General features: G+C 41.8%; 1 protein-coding gene across 1 annotated transcript; it reads left to right on the forward strand.

Moving 5' to 3' along the window:
- The first annotated feature begins 4,105 nt into the window (after positions 1-4,105).
- LOC128208327 (uncharacterized) lies at positions 4,106-12,254 on the forward strand. The gene is made up of 4 exons (XM_052911885.1): positions 4,106-4,202; positions 10,986-11,235; positions 11,623-11,771; positions 12,199-12,254. Exons 1-4 carry the CDS (start codon positions 4,106-4,108, stop codon positions 12,252-12,254), a joined length of 552 nt encoding a protein of 183 aa, XP_052767845.1.
- Positions 12,255-13,304: the final 1,050 nt, after the last annotated feature.

Raw genomic sequence — 13,304 nt, forward strand, 5'->3', positions numbered from 1 at the left:
TATATACATAATGTATACATTATATACATGACATAATTGCTTGGAAATAATCGTTTTTCTGTTCTTACCGATTACTTGAACTACATCGGTAATGCACTTGTACATACTTGTCATTTACATTGAAATACGTTATGGTAAAGCACAGGATACAACAGTGTGCAGTGTTTTACATGATTCTTCATTCCGAACCGTCCTAGTAAAACAGTTGCATCTGACATTGACATGGTCAATAATTGTACTGTCACATGTTTGAACATGGCACAGTCACATGATTTACAGCGCACTATGACATGTTTCTGGAGCGCATTGTCACATATTTTACAGAGTACTGTCACATGTGTCTGGGGTGCACTGTCACATGCTTCTAGAGCGCACTGTAACACGTCTAACAGCACACTGTCAAATGTTTCTACAGCGCACTCTCAAATGTTTTTACAACCCACTGTCATATGTTTTATAGCGCACTCTCACATGTTTTACAGCGCACTGTCAAATGTTTCTACAGCGCAATGTCACATGTTTTAAAGAGTACTGTCACATGTTTCTACAGCGCATTGTCACATGTTTAACAGAGTACTGTCACATGTTTCTACAGCGCATTGTCACATGTTTAACAAAGTACTGTCACATGTTTCTACAGCGCATTGTCACATGTTTAACAGAGTACTGTAACATGTTTTACAGCGCCATGTGATAAGTTTCTACAGCGTACTGTCACATGTTTTACAGAGCTTTGTCACATGTTTTTCAGAGTACTATCACATGTTTTTACAGCGCACTGTCACATGTTTTACAGAGTACTGTCACATGTTTTACAGCGCACTGTAACATGTTTCTACAGCGCACTGTCACATGTTTTACAGCGTTTTGTCACATGTTTCTACAGCGCATTGTCACATGTTTTACAGCGCATTATCACATGTTTTACAGAGAACTGTCACATATCTTACAGCGAACTGTCGCATGTTTCTGGAGCGCATTTTCACATGTTTGTACATGGCACTGTCACATTTCTTTACAGAGCACTTTCACATGTTTTACAGGGCACTGTCACATTTTACAGGGCACTATCACATGTTTCTACAGGCAACTGTCACACATTTGAAAGGGCTCTGTCACGCATTTTAAAGGGCTTTGTCATATGCTTTAAAGGGCTCGGTCACATGCTTTACAGGTTACTGTCACATGTTTTACAAGGCACTCCCACATGTTTTAGAGGGCGCTGTCACATGTTTTACAGGGGACTGTCACATGTTTTACAGGGCGCTGTCACTTGTTTAAGATGGCACTGTTACATGTTTTACAGGGCGCCGTCACCTGGTATCTACAGCGCATTGTCACATGTTTTCAGGGCTCTGTCAAATGTTTTACTCTGCACCTTAAAGCTTGCTGCTTACTTTTTTACAAAAACTGAAAGAATTTGGCTTTGCATGGACAGGCTGAATGTCTTTAAAAAATCACCAGTAATCAGAATAGCAGATTAGAAGTCAACTTGGATTAAATCTGAAAGGTAACATGAAAGACAGTTTATGTTTTAAGCCAAAAACTAATATTATTTAAATGATGTATTGAATACTTTTTATTTATTATGAATTGCATACACATTGCGAACTGATATCATTAGAGTATTGGTTAGTGACAACTTAGTTACAACTAAGTTATCTTGTGGAAACGACTGGGTAACATCGTGGCCATGACTTACCAACTCGTTCCATGTCTTAGTACGTCATGACCACGACTTAGATATAACTAAGTCGTAGTAATGATTTAGTAACTCATAACAACGATATAATGAAGTAAATCGCATCTCTATGACACCTCTTCTTCCGCGTATTCGTCTTCGCCATGTTTTTCGCGCTACATTTCTTGTACCATTAAACGTACATTAACTTCAGGTCGCAAACATCATAACCCGATGGTTCAAACTTCCCGTTTGTTTGAAATTAAGATGAGACCGTCTTTAATATTTGAATGTTTAAAGATGCTTCATGGATACAAACTGGCAATGAAATTCAAGGCTTCATAAATACGTCTTTATTCGGATGAAACGTGTACTCGTTATATAGTAAATTGTATCTTATAATCTTATGTGATCTTATGCCTAAATGTTAATAAGATTTAAATTGAGCTTAGACAATACACAAATACTTAAAACCTCCTTAATCGCATGCTATTATATATCAAGCGAATTAAGCAAATCCTGTCAGTGTACTTTCGGTTGAATGGCAGTATACACTCATTAATAAAATGTCACATACATCTGTGACATTTTATCTTGTAAATTTGTGTGAATCGAAATCGTTTGGATCTGTATACTACTTACACTATTTTTCTTTCCTGTGATGTTTTGGAATTTCTATGAGTTAGACAAAAATACAGACGTATTATCTCAAATGATAATGTGTTCAATAGGTCTTGAACTAGTTTGCAAAGCTATTTCGAAGAAAGAAATTACTCTAAGATGTTATAGAGGATGGATTGACGCTTGTTACAAATACGACATAGGATGATGCGTTATGCTGTACACAAACAAAAACTAATGCTAAATCAGTCATTCCAATTCTAATATGTTTTAAAGGTTTTTTTCTGTAACGAATCTCAGGACAATTAATTAATAAAATGTTTTACTCTTTGATATCATAATTGTAAAAACAAATGTAAAAAAAATCAAGTCGGAGTCTTGAATCGAAACGGTCTCGCCAACATTGCAGTTCAGTGATGTATCCACTGTGCTAAGGAAGCTTACCCTAAACGGTTGGAATATTTAAGATATATACATAACTTGGTAATATCACGTGATAGCATCGACTAGCCAATCACCCACAAGGAATGAATTCTACTAGGTAGACATACCTAGTTTAGTTTAAACATATTTATTTTACAACGATTGTGAAACAAGTTATTACAACATTATATTAATAACTCTCGTTGGCACGATTTTACGCGAGAGTGTGGTCTTGTGTTGTGGGGGAAACCGGAGAACCCGGAGGAAACCCACTTGTCTGGCTTGGTGACCACAAACCAAACTCACATGCGCCCAGGCCGGGAATCGAACCCGGGTCGCCTAGTAAACTAGGTAGACATACCTAGTAATCTTTTTTAATGGAAAAATACGAAAAACTGCGAAAAATAAATTAATTGTAAACTATGTGGTACTTCAGTTAGTAATTTTCAATGCATTGTACACATCGATACCAAGTTTATGTAAGTTTTCCACATTTTTTTCTTTTTCGCTATTTCATCATACGTAGTAGAGCCCCTTTAATACATCATTACCAAATATTGGTGATATTATACATAAGTAATGGGACCTTTTGAAATAGTCTGAAAAAGAAAGTGTCAAATATATATACATATATACATTTAGCAACGTCACTTATTTTGCCGCCAAACGACGTGCGGCAGGTATATGACGTTGACGCGACTTCCTGTTTATTTTGTTTGTTTATATCTGCTGATGAAGGCGTTACGCCGAAACGTTTATGGTAATGCACTTAACTTGTGTGTGTGGTTTATTTTATTCATATGAGTTAGAAACAAACTATATACACACCAGCCAGGAATATACTAACTTCTTTTTCTGAGGGAAATACCTGTCACGAGTTTCACGTTATAGATAATTGTCAATTGTACAGAACTGTACCTGCATCAGTGTATGTAGTGTATGGGGAAAGGACAAACAACGGATGTACACGGTTGACTTTTGTTTAGAGAGTGTCAATTGCGTTCAGATTTTGTTCACAAGCAATTAGTTTCTAATTTTTTATCATCGTTGCTTTCAGTTCCTCCCGTAGGGAATCGAGCTTATTGTACAGATGTTCTCTTGTAATCGTGTAGAGCGCGTCCGAAATATTCAACAAACCGATGCATAAAAATGGACCTTCATGTGGTTTTAATTCTTGAACAAAATACGTCCCCCTATTATGGCTATACCTTTATCTGCTTTGAATATTTAGGAGGTTTTTGCGGTCGACCGCCGTATTTCATTTCAATACAGTCATTAATTATTGCATAGCGAGATCGCTGAGTCGGTGTTAAATAAGTGTACTGCTGCCGGACTTCATCCAAATAAAATTTGCTGTGTATCTTACAGGAGGGCGGAGAGATGGATAAGGACGAGGCGGGAATGTATGAGGAGGAAACGGATCTGGTGGAGGACGTCCCCACTCTACAGCAGGGGCTCACGGATGCGCAGAGGGAACGTTAGTACACATAGGGAATAAAAGTTAACATTAAACAGAAGCTCGTATATATGCCAACAGGGAACGGCAGTATTTACGAAACAGAAACTCGCTTACGATAAGAGGGCACTGTAGTATAAAGCAAACAGGGGCTAACATAAACTAAGAGGGCAGGAGTGTATACATCAAACAGGTTGTCACATTAGCCAAGAGGGCACGATTGTATAAAGCGAACATGGGCTCAAATAAGCCAAGAGGGCACGAGTGTATACAGCAAACAGGGGCTCACTTAAGCCAAGAGGGCACGGGTGTATAAAGCAAACACGGGGGTCACATAAGACAAGAGGGCACGAGTGTATACATCAAACAGGGGCTCACATAAGCCAAGAGGGCACGGGTGTATATGGCAAACAGGGGATCACATAAACCAAGAGGGCACGGGTGTATAAAGCAAACACGGGGGTCACATAAGACAAGAGGGCACGGGTGTATACAGCAAACACGGGGCAGATAAGACAAGACGGCACGGGTGTATACAGCAAACAGCAGATCACATAAACCAAGAGGGCACGAGTGTATAAGCAACCCGGGGGCCACATAAAACAAAAGGGCACGGGTGTATAAAGCAAACACGGGGGTCACATAAGACAAGAAGGCACGGGTGTATACAGCAAACAGGGGATCACATAAGACAAGAGGCCACGGGTGTATAAAGCAAACACGGGGGTCACATAAGACAAGAGGCCACGGGTGTATATAGCAAACACGGGGGTAACATAAGACAAGAGGGCACGGGTGTATAAAGCAAACACGGGGGTCACATAAGACAAGAGGCCACGGGTGTATATAGCAAACAAGGGGTCACATAAGACAAGAGGGCACGGGTGTATATAGCAAACAGGGGGTCACATAAGACAAGAGGGCACGGGTGTATATAGCAAACAGGGGGTCACATAAGACAAGAGGGCACGGGTGTATAGTTTAGTTTAATCATATTTTATTGCGTATAAACAAGTTAACATAGCACATTTAAATGCAAATATTTCAGCACATATGTATAAATATACAAAAGTGTTGGGCCACAAGTTATTACAACGTTAGAAATCGGCCCTCCCCGTTTTGCCAGACTTATATCAACAAAAAGAAATGGCATAACAGTTTAAAATTGTCACTGTGATACAAACTGCTATGTTTAGAAAATTCTGGTGTATACAAATTGTATTTAAATGAGCTTAGTTCAACTATGATACGATGTTAACGAAAGAAAGCAAGAGAAAAGGGGAAAAAAAGAAAAAAGTTTGTCGCCATTACCCCCTTTTTAATTTGCTGAAACGACAGCTATAACGAAAATCGTTGAGTATTCTTTATGTATTTTTGAACTTGTATAAAAATAAACTCATTCTGTTCATCGGTTAGATTGTCGAAGCCAAACAATAGTTTGTCGACATTAAGTGGATGGAAGGCACGGGTTTCACAGGGGATCACATAAGACAATAGCACATTGGTGTATACAGCACACATGGGATCGTATAACACAAGAAGGCACGGGTGTATACAGCAAACAGTGGATCACATAAGACAAGAGGGCACGGGTGTATACAGCAAACAGGGGATCACACAAGACAATAGCACATTGGTGTATACAGCAAACAGGGTATCATATAAAACAAGAAGGCACGGGTGTATACAGCAAACAGGGGATCACATAAGACAAGAGGGCACGGGTGTATACAGCAAACAGGGGATCACACAAGACAATAGCACATTGGTGTATACAGCAAACAGGGTATCATATAAAACAAGAAGGCACGGGTGTATACAGCAAACAGTGGATCACATAAGACAAGAGGGCACGTGTATAAACAGCAAACAAGGGATCACACAAGACAATAGCTCATTGGTGTATACAGCAAACAGGGTATCATATAAAACAAGAAGGCACAGGTGTATACAGCAAACAGAGGATCACATAAGACAAGAGGGTACGGGTATATACAGCAAACAGGGGATCAAATTAGACAAGATGGCACGGGTGTATACAGCAAACAGGGGATCACATAAAACAAGAGGGCACGGGTGTATATAACAAACAGTGATCACATAAGACAAGAGTATACAGCAAACGGGGGTGTATACAGCAAAGTGGGATCTCATAAGACAAGAAGGCACGGGTGTATAAAACAAACAGTGATCACATAAGACAAGATGGCACGGGTGTATACAGCAAACAGGGGGTCACATAAGCCAAGATGGCACGGGTGTATACAGCAAACATGGGATCACATAAGACAAGATGGCACGGGTGTATACAGCAAACAGGGGATCACATAAGACAAGAGGGCACGGGTGTATACAGCAAACAGGGGATCGCATACGGCAAGAGGCCACGGGTGTATATATCAAACAGGGGATCGCATACGGCAAGAGGGCACGGGTGTATACAGCAAACATGGGGTCACATAAGACAAGAAGGCACAGGAGTAAACAGCAAACAGGGAATCAAATAAGACAAAAGGGCACGGGTGTATACAGCAAACAGGGGATCACATAAGACAATAGCGCACGGGTGTATATAGCAAACAAGGGTTCACATAAGACAAGAGGGCACGGGTGTATATAGCAAACATAGGATCACATAAGAAAAGAGGGCACGGGTGTATACAGCAAACATGGGGTCACATACGCCTTGAGGGCACGGGTGTATACAGCAAACATAGGATCACATAAGAAATGAGGGCACGGGTGTATACAGCAAACACGGGGTCACATACGCCTAGAGGGCACGGGTGTATACAGCAAACAAAGTATCACATAATAAAAGAGGGCACGGGTGTATACAGCAAACACGGGGTCACATACGCCTAGAGGGCACGGGTGTATACAGCAAACAAGGGATCGTATAAAACAAGAGGGCACTGGTGTATATGGCAAACAGGGGATCGTATAAAACAAGAGGGCACGGGTGTATACAGCAAACAAGGGATCACATAAGACAAGAGGGCACTGGTGTATACAGCAAACAGGGGATCGTATAAAACAAGAGGGCACGGGTGTATATAGCAAACAAGGGATCGTATAAAACAAGAGGACACTGCTGTATATGGCAAACAAGGGATCGAATAAAACAAGAGGGCACTGGTGTATATAGCAAACAAGGGATAACATAAGACAAGAGGGCACTGGTGTATACAGCAAACAGGGGATCGTATAAAACAAGAGGGCACTGGTGTATATAGCAAACAAGGGATCACATAAGACAAGAGGGCACTGGTGTATATGGCAATCAAGGGATCGTATAAAACAAGAGGGCACTGGTGTATATAGCAAACAAGGGATCACATAAGAAAAGAGGGCACGAGTGTATACAGCAAACAGGGGTCACATAAGACAAGAGGGCACGGGTGTATATAGCAAACAAGGGATCACATAAGACAAAAGGGCACGGGTGTATATAGCAAACAAGGGGTCACATAAGACAAGAGGGCACGGGTGTATATGGCAAACAAGGGATCACATTAGACAAGAGGGCACGGGTGTATATAGCAAACAAGGGGGTCACATAAGACAAGAGGGCACGGGTGTATATAGCAAACAAGGGATCACATTAGACAAGGGGGCACGGGTGTATATAGCAAACAAGGGGGTCACATAAGACAAGAGGGCACGGGTGTATATGGCAAACAAGGGATCGTATAAAACGAAAGGGCACGGGTGTATATAGCAAACAGGGGGTCACATAAGACAAGAGGGCACGGGTGTATATAGCAAACAGGGGGTCACATAAGACAAGAGGGCACGGGTGTATATAGCAAACAGGGGGTCACATAAGACAAGAGGGCACGGGTGTATATAGCAAACAAGGGGTCACATAAGACAAGAGGGCACGGGTGTATATAGCAAACAGGGGTTCACATAAGACAAGAGGGCACGGGTGTATATAGCAAACAAGGGATCACATAAGACAAGAGGGCACGGGTGTATATAGCAAACAAGGGATCACATACGACAAGAGGCCACGGGTGTATATGGCAAACAGGGGATCACATTAGACAAGAGGGCACGGGTGTATATAGCAAACAAGGGATCACATAAGACAAGAGGGCACGGGTGTATATGGCAAACAGGGGTTCACATAAGAGAAGAAGGCACGGATGTATACAGCAAAAAGGGATCACATAAGACAAGAGGGCACGGGTGTATATAGCAAACAAGGGGTCACATAAGACAAGAGGGCACGGGTGTATATAGCAAACAGGGGGTCACATAAGACAAGAGGGCACGGATGTATATAGCAAACAGGGGATCACATAAGACAAGAGGGCACTGGTGTATATAGCAAACAAGGGGTCACATAAGACAAGAGGGCACGGGTGTATATAGCGAATAGGGGGTCACATAAGACAAGAGGGCACGGGTGTATATGGCAAACAAGGGATCGTATAAAACAAAAGGGCACGGGTGTATATAGCAAACAGGGGGTCACATAAGACAAGAGGGCACGGGTGTATATAGTAAACAGGGGGTCACATAAGACAAGAGGGCACGGGTGTATATAGCAAACAGGGGGTCACATAAGACAAGAGGGCACGGGTGTATATAGCAAACAAGGGGTCACATAAGACAAGAGGGCACGGGTGTATATAGCAAACAGGGGGTCACATAAGACAAGATTGCACGGATGTATATGGCAAACAGGGGATCACATTAGACAAGAGGGCACGGGTGTATATAGCAAACAAGGGGTCACATAAGACAAGAGGGCACGGGTGTATATGGCAAACAAGGGATCGTATAAAACAAAAGGGCACGGGTGTATATAGCAAACAGGGGGTCACATAAGACAAGAGGGCACGGGTGTATATAGCAAACAAGGGGTCACATAAGACAAGAGGGCACGGGTGTATATAGCAAACAGGGGGTCACATAAGACAAAAGGGCACGGGTGTATATGGCAAACAAGGGATCGTATAAAACAAAAGGGCACGGGTGTATATAGCAAACAGGGGGTCACATAAGACAAGAGGGCACGGGTGTATATAGCAAACAGGGGGTCACATAAGACAAGAGGGCACGGGTGTATATAGCAAACAGGGGGTCACATAAGACAAGAGGGCACGGGTGTATATAGCAAACAAGGGGTCACATAAAACAAGAGGGCACGGGTGTATATAGCAAACAGGGGGTCACATAAGACAAGAGGGCACGGGTGTATATAGCAAACAAGGGATCACATAAGACAAGAGGGCACGGGTGTATATAGCAAACAGGGGATCACATACGACAAGAGGGCACGGGTGTATATGGCAAACAAGGGGTCACATAAGACAAGAGGGCACGGATGTATATAGCAAACAAGGGATCACATAAGACAAGAGGGCTTGTGTATACAGCAAACAAGGGATCACATAAGGCAAGAGAGCACGGGTGTATATGGCAAACAGGGGTTCACATAAGGCAAGAGGGCACGGGTGTATATGGCAAACAGGGGTTCACATAAGACAAGAAGGCACGGGTGTATACAGCAAACAAGGGATTACATAAGACAAGAGGGCACGGGTGTATATAGCAAACAAGGGATCACATAATAAAAGAGGGCACGGGTGTATATGGCAAACAAGGGATCACATAAAACAGGGGAATCACATGAGACAAGAGGGCACGGGTGTATACATAAAACAGGGGAATCACATAAGACAAGAGGGCACGGGTGTATACAGCAAACAAGGGATCACATAAGACAAGAGCACATTGGTGTATAGAGCAAACAGGGGATCGTATAAAACAAGAGGGCACGGGTGTATACAGAAAACAGGGGATCACACAAGACAAGAGGGCACAGGTGTTTACAGCAAACAGTGGATTACGTAAGACAAGAGGGCACGGGTGCATTCAGCAAACAGGGGATCACATAAGAAAAGAGAGCACGGGTGTATACAGCAAACAGAGGGTCACATACGCCTACAGGGCACGTATTTTACAGCAAAAAGGGGAGTATACATGACAAGAGAGCACGGTGTATTTTGCAAATAGGCGCTCGCATAAGACAAGAGTGCACGGGTGTATACAGAAAACAGGGGATCACATAAGAGAAGATGCCATGGGACTATACAGCAAACAGAGGATCACATAAGACAAGAAGACACGGGTGTATACAGCAACAGGGGCATCACATAAAATTAGAGGGCACGGGTGTATACAGCAAACAGGGGCTAGAAAAACCAAGAGGGTCCGGGATATACTACCAAACATGTTCTGTCATACACTTATAAGGCACGGTTGTATATCAAACAGCGGCTCACATAAACCAAGAGGGAACGGATGTATATATCAAATAGGGGTTCACAAACGCCAAGAGGCCACTAGATTATATAGCAAAAATGGGCTCGCATACACTAAGAAGGCTCGGTGTATAATAAACAGGGGAATATAGAGACCTACAAACGCTAAAAGAAAACGGATGTCAAAAGCAAACAGGGGTTCGCTTAAGCCAAGAGGGAACGGGTGTATATAGCAAACAGGGAATCGTACACACCATAAGGGAATAGGTGTATATAGTAAAGAGGGGCTCGCATACTCCAAGCTCATTGCTCTAAAAAACAACAACTGTTTCTTGGAGTTTGGTGTAATATTCTGTGTTTAAAAGTTGGAGCTGAATTGTAACTGTTTAATATTAAATGAAAGTTGGAGGCTTCGCAGTCGTCGGAGACAAAAGTGCCGTATGCAATACATTCCATTCTTCCAAACTGTGTTAATTGCATAAGCAGCCACACAACAACCTCAACATGTTATTTTCTTACACTGCAGTGATCAAAGACCTGTACAAGAAGTTTGATATGGACAAATCCGGGGCGCTGTCTTCTAGGGAGCTCCGGAAAGCACTGCAGGTGCTTGGCCTCAACCCAACCGTGCAATCTCCACGTACCGTGTGCGTGAAGTTCAACCTAGCTTCATGTGTTATTTCAGGGCAGGTGACATACGAGCAGTTTGAGCTGATCCTGAAGGGTGAGCTGCTCAGTCAGATAAACCCGGAGTATGACCTCATCGAGGCTTTCAGGTACGACTAAAACTGTTGTAATACAGTCTACTAGGATATGATTTTTAGTTTTTTACCAATTGCTGAAGAAGTTATCAGTCTTCTTTTGTGTTGTTTCATGTTATTGTTTTTATGATCAGGCTTTAATGCCCAGTTATATTTTAGTGTTTAATTAACATAATAATTTCTGTAATGTCTTGATAAGCATGGTTGCCTTGTTTCCGTACTATTTAACGTGCACACGATTTGTACCCTGTATACCTGTATCCTTGAAAACCGCACTAGTATACCTTAATTTATTCGTTAATGGTATCAGCATCGTCAACGAAGAAGTTCATTAGAAAGTCCGTTTACTACAAAATACGTCATCTGCGGTTGTACCTCAACAACTTATTTGTTCACTTACAGGTTGTTTGACAAGGACAGTAGCGGACGCTGGACCGCGAGGAATTGTCCCGGTGCCTTCAAAAGCATGGGCGAGCAGATGACGGACGACGAGGTCGGGGAACTCTTCGATATGCTCGACACCGACAGAAACGGAACGCTCAGCATCATGGGTACGTATCGGCAACAAGTCGGTGAAGACGGCCGAGTGGTAATCACATTGGACATTAGATAAGAAAGTTTACATATTCACAGTCTCCTCGCATGTTGCTTGTTCATTATAAGGACGTTATATAACTTGTCCATTACCTTTTAGTCTCCCAGGCATCAGTCAATACGTACATAATGTACATGAAAACGATAATGGACACACGTGTATGCACCGACACGTCCCATTGGTCCGATGTGAACGCAACTGTATAGCTAATATTCACGGTTAAACAGTTGCGAGTAATAACAGCAGCTCGATCACTCCTGTGTTTTAAACAAAACAGGACGAAAGGCCCTATACCTACCTATTATCAACTGACTTTGTATATATCGGACTTTTAATAGACAGTTTTTCTAAAGTACTTTTTGTGTATCATTGGTGTTTTTTAGGTTTTGGCTGTTGGCATGACGATCTTATGGACCGAAATACATACAAACATTCATAGGAATCCAAGGTAGCCCATTGTTGCGCATGTTTGTTTGTGAGAATAATTCACTTCGCTGCGCATTGGCATTTTAAGAACCATTATTTCAATATATTGTTGTTGAAATGAACACATTGTTGAACCTTGTAACCTACTGTCACATAGGTATACAAGTGATTGTTAACTCATCATTTAATCACCATGATTATCAAAATATTAAACTCCATACAAGGAAAGAAGGTTATCAATATTATTGTTTTAGTTACATTCAGCGTCATTTTAATATATCTGATATCTTCCATGGTCAAGAGTGTAAGAAAGGTTTATTCCGACCCGAGCGTAGGGTGTTTTGCGGAAACGAGGTTTACCGAGTTTCCGCAAAACACCCTGCGCGAGGGTCGGGATGAACCTATCTTACACGAGCGGCTATGGTAGATGCTTTTTCTCCCACCTCAGTTTCACACAATAAAGGAAAATTGTTTTTTTGCTAGGACTTGCCCACGGGCGAAGATAAAATGCCCGTATGGAACTCCTTTTTAACGGTCACCACATTGTAATTACCTCCCTTGTAGAAGACTACCGTCAGTAGCATCAAGGAAATCTTGTGTTATGGTAATATTTAGAACGCTAATTAATTATTTCTCGCTTCAAATGTCAACATAAAACAGTTTTCACGCACCATTCAAGAAAAAATGCTTCATTCTTCTTAGAACTATTTAAAAGACCGATTTGACTATTAACATTAACTGGATCACTGCGCGCATATCCATGACAACCACGTGCTATCGCATATCCATACGCAATTATTTTCACTAAGCACAAAAGAGTTCCATCAAAAAATACATTTTTACGTATTTTTTACTTAAGTTTGTTTAACTGAGATGGGAGAAAAAGCATCTACCATAACCGCTCGTGTAAGATAGGTTCATACCGACCCTCGCGCAGGGTGTTTAGCGGAAATTCGGTAAACCTCGTTTCCGCAAAACACCCTACGCTCGGTCGGAATGAACCTATCTAACACTCTCGGCCATGGAAGATACTTATATATTATAGCATGGTTAAATTATTGGA

The sequence above is a fragment of the Mya arenaria genome, chromosome 11 (genome assembly GCF_026914265.1).
Source record: "Mya arenaria isolate MELC-2E11 chromosome 11, ASM2691426v1".
In the NCBI taxonomy this organism is placed as follows: domain Eukaryota; kingdom Metazoa; phylum Mollusca; class Bivalvia; order Myida; family Myidae; genus Mya; species Mya arenaria.

Coding starts and splice junctions, on each gene's coding strand:
- LOC128208327 (XM_052911885.1), top strand. CDS start 4,106: ATGGATAAGGACGAGGCGGGAATGTATGAGGAGGAAACGGATCTGGTG. Junction 11,236..11,622: donor GACCTCATCGAGGCTTTCAG/GTACGACTAAAA, acceptor GTTCACTTACAG/GTTGTTTGACAAGGACAGTA. Junction 11,772..12,198: donor CGGAACGCTCAGCATCATGG/GTACGTATCGGC, acceptor GGTGTTTTTTAG/GTTTTGGCTGTTGGCATGAC.